The sequence below is a fragment of the Eptesicus fuscus genome, chromosome 5 (assembly GCF_027574615.1).
Source record: "Eptesicus fuscus isolate TK198812 chromosome 5, DD_ASM_mEF_20220401, whole genome shotgun sequence".
Taxonomy (NCBI): domain Eukaryota; kingdom Metazoa; phylum Chordata; class Mammalia; order Chiroptera; family Vespertilionidae; genus Eptesicus; species Eptesicus fuscus.
Window position 1 is genome coordinate 24,602,497 of NC_072477.1, and position 26,491 is coordinate 24,628,987.

A 26,491-nucleotide genomic window follows, 5' to 3' on the forward strand; every position below is an offset into this window, starting at 1 on the left:
TTTTTTCTTTAGGGCATAATAATCAAAGAGGGCCAGGCAAGGTTACATGCTGTGCAATAAGCTGATCAATGGCTGACAGCAGTAACAGGTAAAGGAGAAACCACCACAGAGATCATCAGCCCCGTAAAGAGACCAATGGAGTGTGTCCTCCCTGAAAGTAAAATCTTTCCATACTCTGGATTTTAGACTCAAATCCAAAGGAAGAAATAAAAATTGATATTTATTTTTTCTACCTAAGAATACAGGGGAAAATGTACTTACTTTGAAAGGTAGACGGTATGTCTAATTTTAGCTACACTTTTCTGAAGTATATCCCCCACCCTCAACCACTTAACTATCAGGAGCCAATTAATGGGAAAAAAGTTACCATGTAAACATGGGATAAGTCATCTTCTCTGGGAGACAGGCAATGAAAAGGTGTGTTCAGCATCGTAAATAATGCCATGGTAGGCCTTTTTAAAAATACGGTCAAGACTTTAATATCTTCTAAAGACTGGTCTAGTCTACTTTCTCTATCACTAGCTGAAAGCCCAAATTATAAAATTCTTCTAATTCTGGTACAAAGGAAATTTTTCATAAAATCAAAGACAACTTTACAAAGACTGAATCTGTAAACTTTCTCACAGCTTAACCTAATGTGTTAGGCCCTGGTCAGTGTGTTTAATGGTTAGAAAGTGGGCCCTGCAGACCGAAGGGTCTTAGGTTCGATTCCCAGTCAAGGGCACGTACCTGGGTGCAGGTTCAACGCCTGGCCCTGGTTGGGGAGGGACCCCGATCGATGTGCCTCTCTCACATCAATGTGTTTCTCTCTCTCTCCCAACCCCTTCCTTCCACTCTCTCTGAAAATCATCCTTGGATGGAAATTAACTGCCCCCCCCCCCAATAATAATGATAATAATAATAACAATGTGTTAGGATTGGAGGAAGAGTATTTTGGTGCCAATTAAAAGGCACTAAATATGTAAAAATAACTGCCACTGCAGGGAAAACCCCTGCGTGCCACACACGACAGAGCCACGTGAAGTGGGACAAGGCCGGGAACTCGGTTCAGGACGGGCTGGGAAGGGGGCACAGGGAAGGGCAGTTACCTCGTGTGGGAAGCAGCGTCGTTGATGCTGAAAGTGCTGCTCTCCCGGGTCAGAGGGCTGGAGCCGGCCTGGCTCTTGCTGTGGATGTCCAGGCTCAGGGAGGACTCTGCTTTCCGGTCCAAGCCGTGGCTCTCAGCCTCTAACGTCCGATCCACCATGGAGATGACCTCGCTGGAGCTGTGCCACAGGGGGGCCACTTTCTCCTTGCCGGGCCCCGAGCGAGGCGAGGCCGTGGCGGCCCCCAGGGAGGCGCTGCTGCCGTGGCTGGGGCCGTAGGAGGTGGTGTCGATGCCGCTGTCAGCAGAGGTGCCCTGCAGATAGTTGTAGCTGTTGAGCTCGGACTCAGTGCGGTCCCCGTCATACCACTTCTCGTCGCTGTGGGCGCTGGACGCGTTGCTGGAGAGGGTGTTGCTGCTGGAGTGGCTCGAGTAGTGGCTGTCAGGCTGCAGGGGAAGCAGAGTTACTCACGTGCAGGCTCTGCCTCGTGAACACCAGGAAAACAACAAGGAGAACGACCCGCGGGGTGTCTAGTGATGGGTCCAAGGCCAAAGGTTCTAATGGTGAGAAACCGAGGTCCGGCCGGAGGCGCCTGGACAGACCAGGCGAAGGCTCGATGGCGGAGAGCGCTGGGAATGGTTTCTTAAGAACCCATTTTTCATTATTTCACTTAGGGCAAAGCATGAACAGTACTGAGATCATTTTAATCAGAAAAAAATCTAAATTGTTATTAGTCTTCAATACTTTAATCCTAAAATAAATAAAAAAATGACACCTCCAAAAGGCTTTAAAATTAGAAAAGACCTACTGTGCTCAGAGTAAAGAGAAGGCAGAATGTAAGACTTATTCCTAAGGAGAGCTCCTTTCCGACGTCCCCAGTGCGCATCTATTTAGGAGACAGCTTCCTGGGGAGGGCTCAGAGGTATGATGTCTACAGAGGGGCCAAGTGAACTCAATGGGGGAGGCTGGGAAGGGACAGTAACAGTCTTTTCAACAGACGGTGCTGGGACACGTGGATATCCACAAAGAATTAAGTTGGATCCTTTCCACATAGAAAAATAAACTCAAAAAGATCAAAGACGTAAAAGTAAGAGCTAAAACTGTAAAACTCTTAGAAGAAAACGTAAGTGTACATCTTCATGACCGTGGATTATGCAATGGTCTCCTAGAGAGGACCCCAAAAGCGCACAAGAAAAAAAAAAAAAAATGATAAATTGGACTTCATCACAATTAAAAACTTTTATGTTTCAAATACCCTAATTAAAACATGGACAAAGGATTTAAATGGGCATTTCTCCAGAGAAGATATACAAATGGCCAACAAGCACATGAAAATATACTCAGTATCTTTAGTCACTAGGGAAATGCAAATCAAAACCACATGAGATACACCTCACACACAGTAAGATGCTATAATCAAAGGGGCAGACAAGAACGCTGGCTGGACTGCTGGTGGGAATGGGAACTGGGGCCGCTGCTGTGTCCAACAGCTCAGTACCACTCTCAGTATCGACTCAAGAGAAACGAGAACATGTTCACACACCACTTCCATGTGCATGTTTACAGCAGTGTTATTCATGAAGCCAAAAGCCAGAAACAACCCAAGTGTCCTCCGGCTGATACAGGAATAAGGAATAGTGGTATTTCTAGACCATGGACTGTTATTCAGTCATACAAAGAAATGAAGTACTGACACGTTACAACATGTATGAATCTTGAAAACATCATGCAAAACTGAGTGAAAGAAGCCAGACATAAAAGGCCACACATTCTGTTTCATTCGTGTGAAACGTCCAGAATAGACACTTCCACACAGACAGAAAGCAGGTGCGTGGCTGTCGCGAGCTTGGAGGCGAAGGGTCAGGCGATGACTGAGGTACAGGGTTTCCCTGGGGTGATAAAAGTTTCTAGGGTTAGATGGTGGTGCTGGTGGCACAAACCTGTGAATATATTAAAAAACCACTAAATTGTACACTTTAAATGAGTGAATATTAAGGTATGTGAATTGTATCTCAATTAATAAAAAGAGTACAGAACCCTTTCTACACAGTGGCTTAGTTACTTAGAACGTTTTGTAGTTTACCAAAGAAATCAGGTTTCCAAAGATAGCTGAATAAAATAGTATTTTAAGAGAAAAGAGGAGAGAAGGAATTGTGTGTGTGTGTGTGTGTGTGTGTGTGTCTGTTGAGGATAGCGGCAGGAGGAGGACACTCGAGTTTCACCTCAAAGTGCAAAAATAAAGTTCTCTCCTCCTTAAACAAGAATCAATCCCAGTTATTTTATCAGTGCTACTCTAGTTTTTCTCAACACGTTTGTGTTACAGACCTTCGTTTATTTTTAGTATTTGTAGGGCAGAATTCCTCAGCCCTGCACCTGTCTGTGGAATTGGCAGCCCCCAGCCACGTGTGGCCACTGTGCACCTTACACGTGGCAGCCTGCACTGAGATGGGCTGAGAGTGAAAAGCACGTAACATATTTCTGCAGAAACAGTACCTGAACCACACTGTAATTTTAAATTTTCTAGTGGTCAATTTTTAAAAAGTGAAAAGAAGCAGGTGAAATTAATTTTAAGAATGTGTTTTCTCTAACCCAACCTATCCCAAATATTATTTTACCATGTGATCAATATAAAGATTAGTAATGAAGGTGGGGAAATGGACAGACTGACTAGGGCAATCTCTCATTTATAAGCAGAGCTGTGACAACATCACGTCTCGTCAGTAAATCTCTCCACACAGCCTGTGCGGGTGCTTGCACACGCGTGCTCCCCTCTTGTGCTTTTAGCTCCCATATTCATTTCACTAGAGCAAAACTTACAGGAGCCCTCTCATCTCTGAGCATCTTGTAAGTTATGAGTATGAGACAGTCTTTCCTCATCCTATTGAATGACATAAATATAAACACACATCTCAGTGGACAGACAGACCAAAGAGACAACTGCACGTGAAGGGGGAGGAAATGATGACCTCCATTCCCCATTCTACCTGTAAGTGAAAGGAACTGTGTGCCAAGATGGCCAAGGACAAACATGTGCGCAGCTCTGAAAGGTACGAGAAGCAGTAGGGGGAGCTGTCAGGAAGTTGTCTGTCCAACCACACCTCATGCTTGCAATTGTGTAAGCAAGTAAAGTCCATTTCTAACACACTTCAATTCATAACATTTTAGGACTGTTTGTGATGGGATCACCTGGCCTTCCATCCAGACGATGGGGTGGCAGGAGCGTACCAAAGAGGAATTTCAATTTATCTCCAAGCAACCTTGTTGGCAGCAGAAAGCAAAGGCCCCTTCTGCCAGGATGACTTCCTCTCTGACCACGTGGGAGGAAGAGCAGAGCAGAGCAGACCTGTACCCATTTCCCAGCCACCGCAAGGAAGGTGCATCGCCAGGAACCTACCATTTCTATTATTTTACAGTGAACTTACATGCCCCTGTTTGTTCGGAGACAAGTGAACCACTGGATCCTGCCGCATCAGCCTCCCACTGGGGCTCTCTCGGAACGTGGGCAGTACCTTCGATACTGCTGGGAGGTGGCACGTCGGCTCTGCAACACAGCACAGGACATTATGGTGCAGGCCGAAGCAGACCCAAGCACAGGTTGACAGATGAAGACAGCTTGCCACGGCACCTCTGAGCTCACTGACCAGCAAACTCTGAATTTTAGCAATAAGCTTGTTGAGAGTTTACACGATAGACAGCATGTCAGAAACTAAGTGGCTGATGGGTAAAGCTTGCAGCTGGTGACCACATGAGCAGAGCCAAGTACCACCAAACCAAAGGCCATGAACAACGCGGCAAAGTTAGGAATCAACTTTTGGTTTGGGGAAGAGTCTAAAATACATGGACTGAATTTATGAGATTCATTCACTGCAAAGTGTAGCTAACCTAGCTTGGTCTACATTACCTAGACAGGCATGGATGCAATCACGTGTTACTTACCATGACACCTTGGAAATATTTTACCTGTATATTCATGCTGCTCGAGGAAAAAAGAATTGAAATCCTGAGGTCCTCTATAACTGTAAGCTAAGCACAACAGAAAAGACACACAGCAACTAGTTTACTTAAAACAATCGCTTCCTTTTGGAGTCTAAGCTGGCGTTCATGATGGAGTTCCAAAGGTGCAAGGTAAGCGATTCTGCTTCTTTCACACACTGCTAGCTAACAGCAACAATTCCGGACTTCGGCAACACCATTCCTAACACGTAATGGACTGGGCAATATACCCCTTTGCTCTGCTTCTCAACCATTTCCAAAAGCAGAGGCACAGAAAAATGAGCAGCCACGGAGATGAGTGAGTTCATTAAGCAAGTTACACTCCTCGTCTCCACTGGGGCACCAGTTGATAGCACCCTAATGTACAAAGATGGGGGGCGGGGGGGGGGGGGTCTGGCTTACAAGTAAGACTCTCCTCAACATTTTCAATGAGTGACCTGAAAATCATTAGAGAATTTTGTTCTTACGAACTGAGTGTGTAAAGGTTTCAATACAGTGCAATGAGTAATAAGGCGTAATTATTTTTATCGATTTCTCCCTAGCATGGCATAACTAAGCCCCCGAGGTTCCTTCTGAGGTTCCCATAAGAAAAGGCTTGGTTAGTCTTCTGGAATGTAAAAAACATACACAAATTTATTTTATTTTAACATTTTATTTCAAGCCTTAGATTTTGAATAGAGAAAGGCCCCACTTGGGGAAAAGGCTCTTCTGGCAGGCTCTAGGAGTATCTTGCAAAAAAAGGTATATCTTACTAAAAAGATGAACAAGTGCGTTGAAAGGATGCATCCATATTAACTTCAGTCTTACCTATTAAAAGTGGGATGCCATAAACTAAAGGGGATGCAAGAACTAAAAGCCCTGAGGGAGGTTTCTGTGCAGGAATGAATACGCTCTAGGACGAACCTGATAATTCCCCTTTCCTTTCCTTACGTGGCTCCCCATGAGTAGGAAGTGACACTGAACGCTGCACAAAGGGCGTGCTGGCAGCTTTGTTCAAAGCGTGCACTCGGAGCCAGAAAAAGCTGCTGAAGTCATGGTGAAGAAGGGGTCCTTTGCACACGTGTTGTTACCAGCTCCACAGCATCAAAACATATGGGATTAAACACATTCTGCTAAGAGCAGAGCAGAATATGCTCAGGTTTTCTGTGTGGTGGGTGGGTGGATGAGAGGGGGAGGGACAGATGGCTTCAGTAACAAGGCACATCGCACTGAAGTTATTGGAACAGAGCATATCTTCAGAACCTAGGAATTATATTTCTTTCCCCCAACGTGTGTCTTAGCTCAATACATCTCCACTTCCTTCTGTGCTCGTGGTTGGTACCTTTACACGGCACAGTCATTAAAACAGAATGAGACAGACAAGGCATTTGCTGAGAGGATAAAAAGGTGGGGCTCTGTTTTAAAAAGTATCTTTATTTTCCAGACCTGAAATGTATTTGTTTTGAATCTCACACCCATGGTAATGCTGCTAAAAATAAGATAAAGGAAAAAACACCTGTCTAGATTCAAGACCCTGATGTATCAACTGTGTTGATACTAAAAAACCGATGATACTACTGTGTCGAAACTTAATCATGTTTCATGGCAAAATTTTATTGTATCAACTCATGTAATGGTGTCATTGCGGCAACTACAAATACATACAGAGAAATATATGCATTAGAAACCCAAATGAAGGCTCTCCTGCAAATCTTCCCCATCCAGCTCTGTCTTGCTAAGACATGTCCTTAGCTGGCAGCTTCATAGCAGAGGAGGGGGAAAAAGCAGATAGGGGAGGGAAGAGATACTAACCAAGCTACACATGTGACTAAGCAACAATTGTATCTCTTTCCCACTTTGTACACAGTTTTTAAAATTTTATGTATTTATTTTAAACTCCCTGTAAGAATACCAACAAACCTTTCAGGGCACTTATAAGAGGCAAAAACAAACAGACAGATGAAAGGGGAGGGAGATACTTAAGGACACGTGGTTTGGCAGTCTGACATTTTAATTTCGGTTCTGAAAAAAATTCCTATGTCATTTCTATTTTTAGATTTAGGGTCACTTAGAATTCCTTGACTTCTCTCTCAGGTCTCATTTGTTGCTTTCACTTATACATAATCTAACCAAGACTTAATTCTCATTCCCATTTATTAACCAGGGCTGTTCATCTAACCAAGACTTAACCCTCATTCCCATTTATTAACCAGGGCTGTATTACATTACAGAATGCTTTGATGACATCATCAAGAGGAAGCCTAAGTCACCTTGGTGTAAAAGCAACTTGCTTTTTGTAGAAATTTAATTACTTACCCATCTGGTCGGCAATGCTATCCTCACTTCTTTGCCAGCTGGGTGTGGATTTTCCGCTGCCACCAAGATCTGCTTGGGTGTTCTGCCTGTCAATGGAGGCTGGGGATCTGCGGCTGACTCCAAACCTGTGGTGATTTCCCCAAACAAAGGCAAAGAGGACATCAGAAACCTCACCCATAAAGGGAAGGAGTCCTGGGTGTAGTAACCTCACTCTAAGGACAGGTACTACGAGTTTCGCCTGCCTGTCTGTGCTTGTGCAGCCAGCCCTGTGCATGTGAACGTGGGTGCCGGGACTGTGTTTGCTGCCGTCAGTTCAGAAAGGTATGTAGGCTAAGCATTTAAACTGTAAACAAGGCCGGGAGCCACCAGGACTGAGCTGACTTAAGATAAACAGAGTGAGAAACCAGTCTTCTAGCCCTTGTGTAGCCAACCACAGACTGTCCCTCACACACAGCCAGAGGAAAATGTCCACCATCCCAATGTTCCATGTGTATCTTCCAATTGGTTCATGTCCAGGGTTTCTCTTAACTCAGTAATCTGCTAAATCAGTGGTCGGCAAACTGCGGCTCGCAAGCCACATGCGGCTCTTTGGCCCCTTGAGTGTGGCTCTTCCACAAAATACCACGGCCTGGGCGAGTCTATTTTGAAGAAGTGGCGTTAGAAGAAGTTTAGTTTAAAAAATTTGGCTCTCAAAAGAAATTTCAATCGCTGTACTGTTGATATTTGGCTCTGTTGACTAATGAGTTTGCCAGCCACTGTGCTAAATCACTAAGTAACTAAATCTCTAAGTCATTCATTCTGGGAACTAGTATTTTCTGAGCACTCTAAGGTCTGAAAGACAAAGACTGCTATCATTTACATTAGATAGCCACTTTTAAACAAGTAGATAAAGTGGCTTTTGTAAAGGCAATTGTCTATTTCTGGAAAGACTGTTTAGCTATTCAATGAGCCAGTTTTATTTTTCCCAATGTAGAACAAAAATATAATCCATGATTGAAGCATGTACCTTGATGAGCACTATCAGCAGAGTAAATCCTGCCAGAGCCCAGGAAAAAGGGCCAGAGTGTAAAATTCAAACGTTCATGTGGAAATTCACAAATTTGTGTATGGTTAACTAATGAACTTACACAATGAAAGACTACCCAGGGCCTGATGGATGGATGCATATGACAGATGTCTTGTTTACTACAAACTGATAAATGACTGGGGAGAACCACCACGTGGTGCTGGTAGAGCCAAGTTCTGGCTCTCCCACTCCAAATTACTTAGTTTCAGCTTCATTTCTTTATTTGAAAAAAAAAAAAAAAAAAAGGCAATTCCATTATATGGATCCAGGGAGGAAAAGCTAGATGAAAGCATTTGCAAAGTAAAGAAGGCTACAACATATTTTTGTAAAACTCCTCCAATACCATCTCCCTAGTTGCTTTTGCATAAATGACAATTGTTTACAGACTCAATCACAAGCCTCACTGAACCAAGTTACCTCTATTATAAAAACCAAAAACCTTGATTTAGGAAAAACTCAATAACTGCATTTACAAAAAAAAGGATTCACTAATTCTGATCTTTGCCCTCTCCTCCCTAGTAGGCTGCTTCTTCAGTTTAGAACAGTGAAGATCCTCAAAATGGCCCTTTGATCCTAATCTAAATTTGCGCTAAATTACGACTTTTTCACAAAGGCACAGATACTGCTATTTTGCTTTTACTTTTTGGTAGCAGAGGCAACTGAGGACCTTTCAAACCTCTGAATTTAAAGCCGAGCGTTTTTCTGGCTGTCTTGTTTCAAATAAATGAAAATGTAAGGCTGTCTTTAAATTCTGCCTTTAAAGTATTTTCATCCCACGGACTTTAATATCAGTTCCCATACATACTCATTCATTGCGTGCAGGGCATTAGGGACACAAGGACCCTACTCTTGAGGAGCTCAGACAAACCTGTTCAAATTGTGCCTCTTTTCGAGGCTTCACTCTACTTTTGTTTGGAGGAACACTTAAACGTTGAGGGCTCAGATTTGGAGGAGTTTTCAGTAATCATCTGGCTGATACATGAAGCACGTTCAGTGACCAGGAGCCGGTCCATTGCTCTCCAGAGCAGGCTCGCGGCTTTGAAATAGCTCCCTCATAATGGGCTGGAAACTTCTCTGTAACTTTCATTTATTGTCTCTGTCGCCCTCACAGACAAGTGTAACCCTTCACCTAAGAGTGCCTCCTCGCCTCCACAATTCTCACCTTCAGGTTGTACATCTCTAGTTATGTTTCTCCCACAATCCATCTCCAAATTCCTCATATACACCTTCCTCCCTCCCTCTGGACATGCCCTGCCCTGTCAACATTCCTCAAAGTGTGTGGCCCAAAAACAAGTCCCCAAGGATGGCAGAGCAGACCCCATGTCTTCTCCAGAGAGTTGCTTTATGATGGCCTCTCATTCCCATCTTAAACGTGTGCAGGTGCCTTTTGTCCGCCCACTCGAGTGGAGCAGGCAGGATTAACCAGTCTATTAAATGCCACCTCTCAGCGGATTTGGATGGTCTCAATATCCTCACCCAAGGGAGTGGGCAGACACCTGACGCACATGCAGACACCAGGTCCTGAATCCGGGACAGGAGAGGACAACGAAGGAGCAGGCTACATTTACGGACAATGACTGCACGCTGACCTACTGTCATGATCCGCTTTTAAGCTTTTTAAAGTTTTCTATTAATGAGTTGGAGCAGACTACATACATTCCTGTGATCCTTTTCCTCTCGGATGGGCAACTTTGGGATTATACATGTGAATCAGACGGAACCAATTCCTCTTGCATCACTGATACAGGCAAACACTGCTTGGGATCCAGCAGAAACACTGAATCGTAGGGGTTCAGACTGAGTAACCCCAAGAAGTAACTCTGTGGCATGCGGATTATTTTTGAGCTAAGGCAACTGAGACCCTTTGGGCTCAAGAGAAACTTCGGCCCCCTCCTTAACTACCTAGAAGAACTTAAATTAGGGGCTTTGCCCACAGGAGAGTACCACTGACAACCTTTTCTCACCTATCTACAGGGCAGGCAAACTAACTGAACATCTGCTCTTACTGTCCTGTGATGGCCTTCCTCCTTCTGAAGCCCCAGGGTGCACCTTATCCTAGCTCTGAAGGTCAGATACACCTCATTTTCTCTTTCTGTTTCGAACCTCTCATGTATGTGGGGTTCCCATATGTATGTATGCAATTGAATTTGGTTATTTCCTCATGTTGATCTGTCTCATGTAGATTTAATTTTTAAGCCAGCGAAGGAACCCTGAAGGGTAGAAGAAAGTTTCTTCTTCCCCCATAGTATCATCCTCATCTTGCAAAGTATCCACATTAAAAAGGACATCAGCCCTAGCAGGTTTTGCTCAGTAGATAGAGCATTGGCCTGTGGACTGAAGAGTCCCAGGTTTGATTCCAGTCAAGGGCACATGCTGAGGTTGTGGGCTCCATCCCCAGTAGGGGGCGTGCAGGAGGCAGCCAATCAATGATTCTCATCATTGATGTTTCTTTCTCTCTCTCCCTCTCCCTTCCTCTCTGAAATAAAAAAAAAAAATATGTAAAAAAAAAAAAAAAAAAGGACATCATACAGTACAATAAATAGTCATGGGTAAGCTCACAAACAAAGGGAAAAATACCATGAAAAACAAATACCAACCCACAGGCTGAAATTACAGAAGACTTTTAAAGTGTGAAAAAAATAATTTTAAGCTTTGGGTCTGATGATCTCCTACTGTAACAGCAAAACAAACTCCAACCAGTTCAAGCAGTGTACTGTGGAGTTCACTTTGGAGGACATATTAAGAAATGACAGAACTGTACTATGAAAATAGGCAACATATATCATGGAGAAGCTGGTATAATCTGATTTCTCTGTCACTGAGTCCTCAGAGATCAGAGAATGATATACAGCCTAAGAAGTGGCTTGAACAAGCCATGAAAACATTTTTCCATCTGAAATTATTAACCACATTTCCCCTTTTGTTCTTTTGTAAATCGATCAAGGCTGGCTGAATGGAAATCATTTTACACCTCTGAATGACAGATGAAAGACAAGCGATGCCAACTGGGACCGTGTACGACGGGGCACACCTACCCTTCAGGCATGGATTTCTGCCTGTACGTGCCCCCGCCAGAGCCAGTCTCACTGGACGAAGACAGGTTGCTGGGGGAGTTACGGCACTGCTGGGATCTCGCTAAAGCCATGGACGAGACCGTCACGTAGATGTCCGAACCAGGAGACAGCCTGCACGTACAAACCAAAAATATGAAGTCAGCAATTCAAAGGGAAGAGTCCCAAGGCAGGCATGATGGATAATATCATATAAATGCAACAGAGGCAGCGGCTTCATGGAGAGGGTGAAAATGAAGCCAGCTGGAAGCCTACAAAAAGAACCGTCCCCATGCAACCACTCCCTCAGGGAGCCACTGGAAAACTGCCTTGAAGGGGGCGGGGAAAAACACGTATGCTTCCAAAAGCTGCCAGAATTCAATAGGCTGAGTTGCGCAGGCGGCTTCCTAGTACAGCAGCGTAGAGCATAATTGAACCCCAGTGACATTAACACAGCAATTAATTCCACTTTCACACTGGTTCTCCCGGAGTACATGGCCGGGGGAGACTGGTACATTCTTTGTTTTCTAATTTTATTACTCAGAGTCTGAAATGAATATTCAGATTCTGCTACTTAGCATTTATGCATTTGGTTGATAGTAGCATCACCATATAAAAACCTCCATGACAAAAAGTGCCTAGAACTGCAGTTGTTGAAATTTAACTGGAATTAATGAATTTCACCCAATACATCTATTTCAAAAGCTACGGGGCCTTCACCCCGCTGATGGCTCAAGCTACAGAAACTGGAGCTTTGTAGTCAGGACAGATACTCCACTCCAGTAGCTCTAGTAGGAACGTGGTAAGCACTGGGATATCAACGAGACGCTGGCGAGGTGCCCAGGTGAGAGCTAAACCTTAATCACAGAAGTGGAAGCTGGCACACATCATTCGACTCCTGTGGCAGGGCAGGTCACTTCCAGTTTATCACTGAGGAAGTGGAATCGAAGCCATTCATTCAATAAGCCCGGCCTCTTGATTCTAAGTCAGCCACACTCTGTGCCAGGCGTCCTCAAACTACGGCCCGCGGGTCACATGCGGGTGTTTTTGCCGTTTTGTTTTTTTTTACTTCAAAATAAGATATGTGCAGTGTGCATAGGAATTTGTTCATAGTTTTTTTTAAACTATAGTCCGGCCCTCCAACGGTCTGAGGGACAGTGAACTGGCCCCCTGTTTAAAAAGTTTGAGGACCCCTGCTCTGTGCTAAGCTACTGCTGCCCTCTAGGAAGGCTGGGCTTTCTCGTCCTAATAGGTATTGGCCAGGGGTCTGCACAGTCAGACGACTTTGCATCGAAGTGCAGAGGCCCTGGGACAGAACCCGGATCACTGAGGCATGGCAGGTTCCCATGGTGAACCATAAACTTTCCACAGCAGGGCAGACTGGGGTTTCAGGTGCAGGAAGCTGACAGGAAGGATAACAGAATCACAGTGAGAAGCTTTTCTAATGGAAAAAGAATAAGGCTAGATACCAAAATATATGACTCCCAAACCCATCTAGGCCCGAAGGGCAGAGCTGACGTGAGAGCTAGATCTCTCAGTGACAAGCCCGCTAACTCTAGCCGTCTCCTAGATATCCATCCGGGGCACCCTCACCAGCAATTCCAATCAAACCCCCTAAAAACTAACTGATTTTTCCCATTCCCACCCGTCACACCCCAAACCCGCCCCTCCTATATCTGCTATTCCAAGCTAAATGTTTTTACATCCCTTCCCCACTTTTCTCATCTTCCATAGTCAATTGGTCTAATTAAGTTCAACTGTTACAGAGCACAGACCCTGTGGTCAGGCACCCTGGGTGCGAGTCTGGAAAACACAAAGACAAGGGAGAGAACTAGTCTCCAACCGGCTGACTGTCCTCTGAGGGCCCCCGTCTCTGCCTGGGTCAGTGTAACAGTGCTCTCCCTGGTCTTCTGACTTCCACGCTCTGTCTACCCCAGACCTCCAATGCCCCTACCATCCGAGTCCTCTGACTGCCAACACCTCTCCACAGCTTCCCTTTGCTTCCAGGACAGAAGACCAAATCCCTGCACCCTCTGCCAGGCCCTGGACCGTCTCGCCATATAAGTGCATCCTCATATCCATCCTAATCTCCCTGCTCTTGACCTGCCTCCATGCATCCTCCATCCTGGTCACGTGCGGCGCGCCCCAGTCCTCAGACTCACCCACCAAATTCATACCTTTACTTAGCTTGTCCTCTCTGCTGGGAACGTCCTCCCTTTTCCACTCACAGAGAATCCTTTCTACCCAAGGCCCAATTCCAACATCATAGGCCTGAATTCATAGATTAATTAGAACCTCAATCCCACAACAACCTGCTCTTTGCACCACCATAGCACTCCCTATGGAATGGTTACTTTTATGCGTGTCTATCTCCCCAACTAGATTCTGCCCTTACAGGGCAGGTATGGATCTGTGTATCTCTGGTTGCTTAACACACGTTTGAGGGAGAATTCCCATCCGCAGCGTCGGAAACGAAGTGGTGGTTCAGGAAGAGGGCCCGCAGTTACATCAGGTGTCCCAAGCCAGGGGAACTCAACCATGGTGCGTTTATATCAGATGAAAAACAGCTGGTCTCTAATAATAAAGTGCCAAGATTTTGGGAATGATTTGCTAAAAACACTTATAACACATTCAAGGTGATACCACACTTTCTTAAATGTGAGAAAAGGGGATGACAGAATTATGACCAGGCACCCCTGGACATATATCATTGATCTGACATACAATGGCAAGAGAACTTACTGGCAATGCCTCCTCTACAGAGTGTGAAATGGCAAGTAAAGAGACCTGGGATGCTGGGTCCTTGGGCTATTCAATGGGAAGCTAGGAAGAGAGGCAGAGTTCCCAAGGTCCTCCTGTTAACATCACCAATTTGGTCCCCGCTACACAGATTTAGAGAAATACCGGCGAACCGCATGGCTGGCATCCTCACTAGGAGGCCAGGGTTGAGAGAGGGGTATGTGTGGGCAGGGATGTGGGTCAGACCAGTGCGGTCTTGGAACACTAGCTCATCCCTACTTTGGGTAACGTGTTTTGATAAAAGATCAAGACATTTATCTGGGCATGGATGTCCCTTCATTCTTTTCCATTAAGACCTCTCCCAAAGATCTCACTATTTATTCTGGAATAATTGGAAGGGGACTGGAGTCGGGGAGGAATGGGAGGAGCAGAGCACAAAGAAGAAAGCTAGGTAAGGATTAAGGAACGGCATAAACCCAAATGTAACAAGAGACCACACTGCTTTCTGCCTTAAGAGTTTGGCCTTTATATGCACCTAATATAGAGAAACTTCAAACACAGTTTCATTTTGTAGCTGCTTTGATTTTCTTGCTGCAAAGAGGAGGAGGTGTTACAGGAAGATGGGGCGGGGAGGAGGGAGGAGAAGGCAGTAGAAATGTTAACATGTTTGGGCCTGTTGATTTAACTCTCTTCTAGGTAAGTAATGCCAATGAATTATATTTATGGTGAACATGAAAATGTTTATGTTTCTATGAGGAAGTGACAACATGATTCCACAGAGAAAGCCCAAGAGCAACTTCTATATTTGTATTTAGGGCTTGCTTTTCTTACCCTGCTCTCCAAAATGTACGTAAAGCTGAAATATCTAATGCTCCTTCTCAACCTCAGCCCTTTATTTGGCAAGGCTATCAGAAAATTCTACTTGGTTACTGGAGTGATCCCAAGTGAAAAAATAGCATTTCCAGAAGGCCGGCACTCACTGCCATCCCGTTTCTGCATTTCTAGAACTCAATGGCGGCTTTGTTTCCTGCCTGCTCACACACACACAGCACACATACAGCAATGGATGGAATGGCACCCAAAAGGTTTGATGACTCTGGATGTATGCATGCTGGGGGCGGGAAATCAGAACTATCCTCTCTTCTGATGCCTTACAGTTATTTCCAAACTCTGAATGTGATACCATCACAGAAACATGGTTTGAGAACAGACCTGGTGCGGGGAGTGGCAGGGCCGCCTGCCGGTGCTGGCCGTCCAGTGCCAAAGAGCCTGCGGCTATCACGCGTGGGAGTCGGGCTGGTTGCTGTCCTGCCACTTTGAAAACAGCACCCAAACTGGCTCACACGGGGAGCGCATGCTGACCTCCCGAATCTCTGTCCTCCCACCCACTCTATTTTAAGGATTGCTGAGACCAGTGAGGGGTTAGCACACGATCACACATCTTTCCCTCCCTTTTGAGATAAACCCAGACCTTTGTGCTTTCTCTTAGTCTTAACGAGCCTGGGAAATTCTAGATGTCTGTGCCCGAAGAGGTCAAGAGGACTAAGATGAAGACATCTTTCAGTGGCTATGAGATCTTTTATTTCTGTGGAATATAAAAGAAACAATCTTTTTAAAGGCGGCTCTGGTCACTGTCAGGAAATTTCTAAACCTCTCAGCATTAATTTCAGTAATTCTCTTCCCTACATTTTTATAAATATAGCCAAGAAATAACTAAACGTTTTTAAAGTAACTGATGTTAAACATTGTCTTAAATGCTTTCTATTAATTCCCTCTGCAGAAATAAAATGCCGGGGTTTTGTGACTGTACAAAGAACGCAGTGATTGAAAGTCATGCTCATCAGCCCCTCAGACAACACGTCCACAGTCTGCAGGACACACAGCAGCTTTCCTTTACAGGCAATGCATTTTGTTGCAAAGAAAGCAACGAGTTGAAGGGTTGGATATTTAAGAAGAGACGGTCCAAGATCAGAGTCAGTTCCTTATTTTTACAGAAGTGTTCTCACACTAGGATAAAAGAGAGAAGAGAACTGCTAACATCCAGATTTCTAATAAAATAACCACTGCCCCCCACCACACCCTTCCCCTGGACCAATTCACAGGACTACACGCATGGTGTTAACATTAATAGACTCTTATGAGACTGACCTCCTCAGATTGTGACTGATTGTCATTTACCAATTTATGGATAAGGAATTCTCATAACTGTGTAGTTGATGCTAACATTGTCTTCCCTGAGTCGCATACAGTACAGGTTTAACGGTGCCTCTATTTCCCGCTCTTTACTCCAAAGGGAGAGCACTGCGTCCAAGGAGGCAGACCCTCTGTAATTCGAGTGCAAACAGGGGATGGTGGTAAAAACAACCGAGAGGGTTTCAAATGGCAGCAATGACTGACAAATTAGATGCCTGAGTCTATAATTAAGCACGGCACTTTACACGACTCGGCAATTAAAACACGACTCACCCAGGGAACAGTATCTGGGTGAATAAGGTCAAGTCTGGACCAAGGAAAAGCCTGTCTTCAGCAATGTGTGTCAACCAGGGATACTTCCAGAATTTTGTAAAAGAAAAGATTTTCTGACATGATTCAAGGTGCTATAATGAGAGATTTAAAGAAGTTGTGTTCAGATTTGGACAAATCATCCCTCTGTCTTTTCCTTGTTTCCTACAGTGAGTGCCGAGAAGCAGAGCTACCCCTGGCTCGCTGACCGCATGATTCATATCAGTTCTTCGGACTGGACCATGGAAATCCTGTTCTGATGAGCCTCCGGTGATAAGAGCAGTTTACAGCTAGGAATAACGCATGTACCGTTAAGAAAGCTCGGCAATTCGTCACGTTGAGATAAACGGGCCATCACTTCAAGCCTGGCGCACTCTATGGGGGCCTCTTGAGAACAATCAATTTGATAACTGAGGGCAGAGAGAGTAAGAATGGACTGCAGGCAGGACCAGCTTCATGATTTGTGGGGCTCAGCACGGAATGAAAATGTGGTCCCCCTGTTCAGATACTATTACAAATGTCACGGCAGTGACAGCAGAGCACTGAGCCCAGCGTGGGCCCTTCTGAGCACGGGGGCCTGTGCGACTGCTGGCGGACTACAGAGCAGTGACGGGCCCCGCAGCACGCCAGCGCACAGGCGCCCATTCCGCAAGCACTTCTACATGTGGTGGCAGATCTCATTCACACGGCATGGTGGCTAGGCACAGGGCTCTCGGGTCCAATGGCCTTGATGCCAATCTCAGCTCCACCACTAACCAGCTATGACTTTGCACAAATTGTTTCATCTCTCACTCCCTGGGCTCCTTACCTGTAAAAGAGGTAAACAGCAACCAAGTTAATGGGCTGTTGGGTGGATTAACGGAGAAAACTTGCACGGAGAACTTTGAACAGAGCCGGGCCCAGAGCATGAGTCCAATAATAGCTACCTACAGATTTTAAGGAAAACACAAGTAAAATGAAACTGTCTTGAGGGCAGTACAGAGTGTGGAGGCTCAGGCAGGTTAGAAGTCAAACCTTGTTGGGAAAACCCAGGGGAAAAGCCTGATGAAGAAATGCACTGAGATGGGTCTTGTAGGGAACTAAGGATGTTCACCACAGTCAGGAGCCAGGATGCAGAAATGTGAGGTCACGATAGCACGTTAGGCCTGAGCACTAACATGGGTGGGAGATTGGCGGGGGCCAGGCCGGGAGGACGACTGGGTTGTGCAGGGTGCGCTCTCGTATGCTAAGCTGAGGAAGCAAAGACTTCACACGTGAGGCAGCAGGGGGAACCGAAGGTTCTGCAGCCAGGCAGTGGCGTGGTTCTCTCTGGTGAGTCCTATCCTTCACCAATATTCACAAATATTTCACAAAAAGAAGTCAATAACCAAATCTTTGGTGAAAAGCTAAGTGGATTTTTATTTTTATTTTTTGGCATACTAGGATTTTAAAGTCTGGAAAAAACTAAACAAAATAAACGCATTCCCTATCCCATCATACAGACAAAAACAAGGGAAGCAGAAGCCAAAACACAGCACGCACGCTGGTCTCAGGTCGGAGGGGCTGCCCATGTGCGTCTGCCTCGCATGGTCTCCACGCCCCGCTCCTCCTATGACAGCCCTAAGCTGGGAGAAGAGACGAGCATCCCGCTTTCCTTCCCATAGAATTCTACCAGTACTAATGCTCTTGGTTTTCAGAAATTGTGAGTTCTACAATCAAGTCCCATTTGCAAACCAGCCCATCAATTACTTAACAGGCACACAGCGCTGACCAAGATTCAGGGCTGCACTATGCCTCATCATTTGTCATTTAAAAAAATATAACGAGAAACCAAAAGAGAAAAAGAAAAGTGATAGATTGGGAGACTACAGGCTATTTAATTCGGCTGGATTCTGGTTCTCTCCGGTGTGGAGACTGGTGGGAGGTAGTGAACTCCTACATACACTGCAAGCAGGGCCACCGGCACAGAGCCGACCCCCTCCGCCATCTCCCCTTGTTCGTCTGTGCCTGCAGTTCCTACAGGAGGTGGTCCAGGGCGAGGGCCCAGGGCCATCTCTACGTGGCCTGGAGCAGTGTCTCTAGGCCTCTTGGGGCAGCCACCAGCCTAGAGCCCCGGGGTCAGCGCGCACACCCCCCGTCCACAGACACACACGCTCGGGAGAGATGCACTCAGCTCTGCTGACCAGCCCTGGACACTCTGCCCTCTCATTCCTCCACAGCAGCTGCTCCTGCAGGCAAAGAGGAAATTAAACACACTTTCCTCCTCAAGCACTTGACGGGCAGATGACAGGCAAATCCCAAACTGCCACGCTGTCACCTCACCGCGGGATCCTCACGAGTAGAAGGAAGCAGGCCTTTCTTTGTCAGACCGTTCAGTGTCGAGAAGTCTGAACAAGAGGCTTATGGGAAAATTTCACACTGATGACTGTGGGGGTGGGTTTAGGGAGCTAATTTGTCTTAATTACCACTAATTTCTACACGCTTAAAAATGTGTTGTACGATCAACAAATCTTAAAGAATAATGTCAGTGGTTTCAAATTCCAAATGTAAAGCAGAATATAGTTTTTTCCTCTAGGGAGTAATTGAAATTCCCAACACTCTCACTCCCTCTTCCAAGTGCAGGAGAGTTACCGCAGGACACGTTAGCTCTAGCTTCGGAGAAGGCCTTCCCTGGTGTGCGAGTGTGTGTTGGGGGAAGGAGGGGCTTGAGGAAGCCCTACGCCTTTGAGGGCCTCTGTAGACCCTCCTATAAGATGTGACTAGGCCAGGCCGCCCTGGGTGGGGCTGAGGCAGAGCACTCACTCCCTTGAGCTGGGCAGGAGGGCACGACCCCACTGCTGGGCGCAGAGAAGTACAGTCTCTTGCTGACAGGCAGAGAAATACGACCACATGCCGCCTCGCTGCTCTTCTCAGAATACATACAACGGTTTTTTACAAGATCACCTCTCAGGTCCAATCTAACTCACCCCGATGGTTTTTGCAGGATTCCCTACAACCTCTGCAGCTGCACCGTTCACCATTACTGTTTTCAGCGCGGCAGGCCTCCTGAATTCATCTCCTCTGGGTCAGCAAGTTAACCAGGCCACTGTCACTGACGACAACCAACCTGCTTTGGGAACACTGACCCGCCCGGCACAGCCTAGACGAGGCTGCAGATGCCTCATCAGCCCGGCTGCCGGCTCCAGGACTCCGTTTGAACACGCTCTTTGACTTCCGAGGAGCTGTGTTTGGAAAAGCATCTACAAAATGACAATGGTGACTCAGGGCATCTCCCCTTCTCAAAGACCCTAGCGTCATGCCTGCACAGAGAGCTGATTGGACAGAGTGACTACATTACCTTAGTCTTCACAGGGACTCTGAGAGGCGGGGCTAGAGCCCCATCTGAGTCTTGGGGACACTGAAGTGCAGAGGGGATAAGGAACTTCCCACTGTCGCCTCGCTCCCAGGGGATGGGACTGGAATACAGGGGACCGAGGCCTCTGGACTGCAGGGCTTTCTGGGGGATCACATGAAACATGGTGCTCTGCAGGGAGGAAGCCCGGTGGGACACGCTCCCAGGCTGAGTGCACAGCAGCTACTTTTGAGGCCTGAGAACGATAGGCAATTCAAGAGCCTGAGCGGGGGCTACACTGTCCCCTCTGGTCTCCCTCCCTGGGCCACTCTGGAGCTTGGAAAAGAAAGGGGACTGGCAGGCGTGCCAAGCTCAAGCCACTGTGCCTGTTCCCTAAATCTTTTTTTCTTTTTTTTAACATATATATTTTTTTTGCTTTCAGAGAGGAAGAGAGAGCGAGAGAGAGAGAGAGAGAGAGAGAGAGAGAGAAACATCAATGATGATAGAGAATCATTGATCGGCTGCCTCCTGTATACCCCCTACTGGGGATGGAGCCCACAACCCAGGCATGTGCCCCTGACTGGGAATCAAACTGTGACCTCCGGGTTCATAGGTTGACACTCAACCACTGAGCCATGCCAGTCGGGCTGCCCTAAATCGTCAATAGGAAACATCTTTGTACCAGAATCTAAAGATGTGAGCCTGCCAATCATCTGAACTCGAACTGCAATGTGAATGCTGGAGCAGCCAGCTCCTTTGGAGGGTTGGGGGAAACAGAGCCTTAAGAGCCCGGTGAGTTTAAGTCAAGCATGGCCCTCTGCTTCTCTGCCTGAACCTGGCAGACAAAAAACAACCCCCGTCCCCTCCTAATCCAATTGCAACCAAATTAAAACCTTTTACAGGAAATTTAGTCAAGAACAACTCAAACTTCACCGAGTCAATTTCAAACAGCATTACCCACAATATACTTTTAAAATAGTAGAATTGTAAACTTAGCCAAAAAATTAAAGAATTCTACTTAAATGTAGCTTTAATTTTATAGCTTTATCTGACTACAGAGTGTTTTGCTTTTATCTATCATTTAATTTTTATAATAAACCGATCCACCCATGTGTCCATTGATAGATGAATGAATAACCAAAATGTGCTATATATACACAATGGAATATTAGAGTATTACTCAGCCTGAAAAAGGGAAGGTTATGGTCTGAATGTAACCCCCACTCCACACTCCCCACCCCCAATTCATATGTCAAAGCCGGAACCCCATTAGGCATTAGAGGAGGGGACCTTTGGGAGGTAATTAGGCCTAATGAGGTCCTGAGGGTGGAGCCTCCACGATGGGAATGGTCCCCTTATAAGAAGAGGAAGAACCAGTCTGCTCTCTGCCCTGTGAGGACACAGCGAGAGGGTGGCTGCCTGCAGCCCAGGAGGAGCGTCTGCATCAAGAACCGCATCTGCCAGCACCTTGATCTTGGACTTCCTGCCTCAGAACTGGAACTGTGAGAAATAAACTGTTGTTTAAGCCCCTCCCCCAACCCGGCTATGGTGTTGTTATAGTAGCCCCAGCAAACACAGGAAGAAAATTCTGACACACGCTACAACATGAATGAACCTTGAAAGACGTGATGCTAAAGTGAAATAAACCAGTCACAAAAGGACAACTATTATATGAAGCTACTTATGCAAGGTGCCTAGAGTAGTCAAACTCAGAGGCAGAAAATAGAATGGTGGTTGTTAGGGCTAATAGATATAGAGTTTCAGTCTGGGAAGATAAAACAGTTCTGGAGATGGATGATGGTAATGGTTGTACAACAATGTGAATGTACATACACCACAGAACTGTACACTTAAAAATGGTCAAAATGGTAAAATTTATGTTACGCATATTTTACCACAATAGAAAAAAATAATAAAGTGATTTATTGTCTCCTGAATTGATTTACTTCTGTCTCCACTTCTTTAAGTAAGTTCTTTTGCATACTGGTTTAATTACTAAATAAAGTCTTTAAAAAATTCATTGAGAGCCTGTTAAAACGCCTGAATCTGAGGCTGGCTCTTGAGATACGACCATGAGTAAGACAGACTGCCTGAAGGTGGAACATGGACGGAGAAGATTATAGTGAAGAACACATTCTTGGAAGAAAGACGACTTTCAGTGATACGAACAATCTCAAAAGGGGCAATTAAGCAGAGGTGGGAGGAGTGTTTTGGAGAAATTAAAGGAACCTTCTCAGAGTGAGGCGCTGCCGAGAGAGGGCATGGAGGACAGAGCGAACAGAGAGCAGGTGTAAGGGCATGAAGGAGAGAGAAAACATGGCAACAGTCATGGACATGCCTGGGGCCAGACACGGATCTCACAGGGGGAGATGGTATGAAAAGGCATGGCCCGAGGAGGACTTCCATTTCTATTAGACCGTTCCACACACACGCAGCATGGAGGGATGGAGAGATGTTCTTGCCAGAAGAATCTCCCTGAGAAATGAGAGTCCCCAAAGCAATGACAGGAAGAGGCTTAAAAATGAGGAATGCAACAGATGCTAAGGACTTGATAACCAAGTGGTGTAGAGATGGAGAGGAGAGGGGTAAAGGGGGGAAAGCAATTATGAATCCTAGTCCTGCTCTGGATACTCAGGTAGAAGGCAAAGTCCTTCAGCAAGGTGGGTGCCACGAGAGAAGTACGGGTGGTGGAGGGGCAGGAGAGAAACTGAAGGCAGTTTGGACTTGGACTTGCAGGAGACACAGTGACATTCAAGTGAAGGTGGTTCAGTAGGTAGTCAGGCATCTATAATAATAAAAGCGTAATATGCTAATTAGACAGGATGACCTTCCAGATGAAGCCAGGGCTGTGAGGGCCGAGTTCCTCGCATGAATTTTGTGCATTGGGCCTCTAGTATGAATATAAAAAGTAAAGAGATCAAGGCAAAACATATACTCCTAAGGAACTGCCTACATACAGATGATGGCTGAGGTTACTGAAATAAACTATTCCAAGATATTGCACAGCATGGGATTTTAAAAAATGAGAAAAAGCTTGTAGGGTACACACAATTTTGGGGTGATGAGATAGGTTTAAAGAAATGACAAAAAAAAAGTGAAGTCTGGAAGACAAGCAAAAGCAGTTGGCAGGAGGGTCCCCCAGCTTTACAAACATGGGTATCAGAGGGCTGGGGCCTGAGCAATGCCAGGGAAGCCAAGTTCCATGGTTTAAGGATCCATCAGTCAAGTCAAACTATGATCCAGGGGGATGGCATTTGGAAAGTACAAGTCCTGAAACTTCTAACCTCAGCTAATCCTATATAATAAAAGCCTAATATGAAAATTGGCCCCTTGGGCGGTCATTTGACCTGGAGTTCGACCGCTCCCTATGACGTGTGCTGACCACCAGGGGGCAACTACCTGAAGTGGGGGTGACAGGGACAGAGGTGCAGTGAGAATGCGGGGTGTCCGCCAAGCTCTCTCCCCCCCTACTACCCTTCCCAGGGACGCCAGGGCTCGTGTGCCGAGGCAGCCCCTCTGCTCAGGAGCCCACCCTGCACCCACGCGGCCTCTTTCGGGTGAGCCGGGCCACAGCTGCCGGGACTGCAGGGGCTGGTCGGGCTCCCTGTGGATTCACACAGGAACCAGTCTGCGAGGCCGGCTGGGAGAGAGCGCGCTGCCCGCCCGGCTTCCGTGCGGCGCCACTGGGCAGCCCGGAGGCCCACACTGAGTCCAGCTGCACTCACCTCATCTCTGCGTGGGGACTCGGGTGCTGTGACTCAGGCAGAGGGGGCGTGCGTGGGGACCCAGGGGCCCAGGTGCTGCCCAGGGCCCAGAGGTCAGCTGGGACCTGCCCTTCCATGCCATACACTCACACTTTGGTCGCCAGCCAGGCTAAGGGACCACACCCATGCACGAATTTCATGCGCGAATTTTGTGTGCAAATTTCGTGCACCAGGCCTCTAGTCTAAATAAAGAAAGAGGAAGGATTTCACAGGTGCTTGCTTTGTCTCAAAGTAGAAAATGATAGTGAAAATTAGCACAGACCCTGTATGAAATAAATTTAGAAAGCATTTTCTTAAAAATACAGATTGGGTGAGCACACGACTGATCAGCTCTCTGAGAGGAGAACTCTAAGTCTGTTTCAACAATATTCACAGGCATACTCTTCCGGCCCTGCAGGCTACTAGTGTCTGCTAAGGAGAGGTGGGGCGGGCTGCCAATGCAGCCTTCTGTAACGCTATGTAAATGAAGAAGCACTCCCCACCCCCACACTTAGAGCTAAATGAAGTGGGGAAAGGGGACAGTAGGGCATGCTGGCAAAACTCAAAAGCAGCACTAGTTCAGTAAGATCCAACACCAAGTACTTATATAAAGGCTGGTAATACTTCATCGAAAAACAGAGAAAGGAACATCCTACCTAATAATAGACAAATATGCAAATTGGCCGTACCTTCACTATGCCCACGATTGGCCAGGAGGCACAGGAAGGCGGGACTCGGGGTGGCCCGGGTGGCCGATTGGGCCAGCAGGACGCTGAGCTCGCGTCACCAGCGGCGGTGCGAGCTCAGCATCTGCGCCATGGCTGTGCTGCGGCACAGAAGGGGCCTCTGGGGCAGCGAGCTCACGTCCCTCCGCGGACCATCAAAAGCCGGGGAGCTGGGTGCCTGTCCGCTCAGGCACCAGGCCTTTCAGAAGCCTCCGGCGCGGTGGAGGCTTCTGAAAGGCCTGGTGCACCAGCAGACAGGCACCCAGCTCCCCCGCGATCGAAAGCGAAAGTGTGTAGGGGATCCTACACGTGCATGATTTAATCATGCACTGGGCCTCTAGTTTTTTATATGCTAAGATGCCTGTTGTCTATACAAAACCCCTGAAAGAGCTGAACTTTTCTCTATTTTTCTTTTTTACAAATATATTTTTATTGATTTCAGAGAGGAAAGGAGAGGGAGAGAGAAACAGCAACATCAATGATGAGAGAGAATCATCGATCAGCTGTCTCCTGCACTCCTCACACTGGGGATCGAGCCCGAAACCCGAGCGTGTGCCCTGACTGGGAATTGAACTGTGACTTCTGGTTCATAGGTTGATGCTCAACCACTGAACCACGCCAGCTGGGCTGAACTTTTCAGAGCACATTAACACAGATCACGGTTTTATCCTGCATATTATGTATAAACAGCACAGTTGGATGTGCTTCAGCCAGCTATTTTTATTTCAGCCCTACCTTTACACTCTAGATAAATTTGAGGCCAAAAGAATGATTGCATTGCAGTGACTATTTTTGTTGAACAAAAATTAATTCTGTTGATAAATACTATCCCCACAAATACTAGAAAATTCCATACTCAAAAGGCCACCTGGAGAGCATAAAGCTCATATATTTAAATCAGATAGAATTAGACTTTATTCTTTTTTATGGCAAATGAGTATTCTGCCCCTATTGCATCAGTTTCTCTTAATGTATAGAGAGAACACAATTTAGTGAAACAATTGTTAGAAACTCCAAACACCAACACGTTTTGCAATGCCACACAAATTCTGACCTTGGTATTTATTTTTTGTTGTTGCTCTTAATCCTCACCTGAGGATATTTTTCCATTGATTTTTAGGGAGAGTGAACATGAGAGGAAAGACAGAGAGAAACAACGACGTGAGAGAAACACATCAATTGGTTGCCTCTTGCACAAGCCCTGACCAGGGCCCAGTCCAGGGAGGAGCCTGCAATCAAGGTACGTGCCCTGACCAGAATCCAAGCCAGCATCCTTTGATCTGCAGGCTGACACTCTATCCATGAGTCAAACCGGCTAAGGCTGACCTTGGTATTAAAGGAAAATGATAACGTGTTCCACAAATATTGTTTTAAAAAATTGTCCCTAATGACCTGGAAGTCTAGAATATTGCATCCAATTCAAGAAAAACTATGGTTCTACAGGCAGTAAATGAAGGTTTTCATGTAAAAGGAGCCATGCTGGACCCAGTCCTGGTGAACGAAGGAGGTTTGTCTGAGTAGTAGGTAGACTGGAGATGGCTGCTAACTTACGCTCACACAGCTGGTTTCTCTACAGTTAGACACAACGTGCCTAACCTGGGAGAGAAAAATTAGTGCACTGAAGGCAACACTTTGGTCCTGACACTAGGCTCACACTGTTATCATAAGGCAAGATCCAGTTTAGGGCAGACCCTGTCATTCGTTCTATTTGTGACTCACCTAAATGGTCCACACTTTAGAGATTGCCCAGGTACAAATGGAAACGGCGCCCAGGGCAGGGCTGGGATGAAGGGCAGAGTCAAGTGCCCAACCAGTCCCTTCCATCTCTTAGCAAGGTGTTCTGTTCTCAGGAAGCCTACATAAGAAATGCTTAAAAATGTCAGCTATATTGTATGGAAGAAATTATAGTCCCAGGTAAACTTTATGAATCTCTCGATTCGCAAAGGACTCAGGAAGTATTCCTGAGGAATGTCACAAGTCTAT

General features: G+C 46.2%; 1 protein-coding gene across 4 annotated transcripts in view; it reads right to left on the reverse strand.

The window, feature by feature from the left end:
• SIPA1L1 (signal induced proliferation associated 1 like 1) overlaps window positions 1-26,491 on the reverse strand; it is a 135,788-nt gene that overhangs the window by 34,888 nt on the left and 74,409 nt on the right. For all 4 annotated transcript variants that reach the window (XM_008138885.3, XM_008138884.3, XM_054715946.1 and 1 more), the window contains exons 10-13: window positions 11,475-11,624; window positions 7,374-7,498; window positions 4,508-4,626; window positions 1,089-1,531 (exon numbers count right to left, since the gene is read on the reverse strand). In XM_008138885.3, coding sequence (XP_008137107.1) covers window positions 1,089-1,531; window positions 4,508-4,626; window positions 7,374-7,498; window positions 11,475-11,624 — 837 coding nt within the window. The remainder of the gene's footprint in view (window positions 1-1,088; window positions 1,532-4,507; window positions 4,627-7,373; window positions 7,499-11,474; window positions 11,625-26,491) is intronic.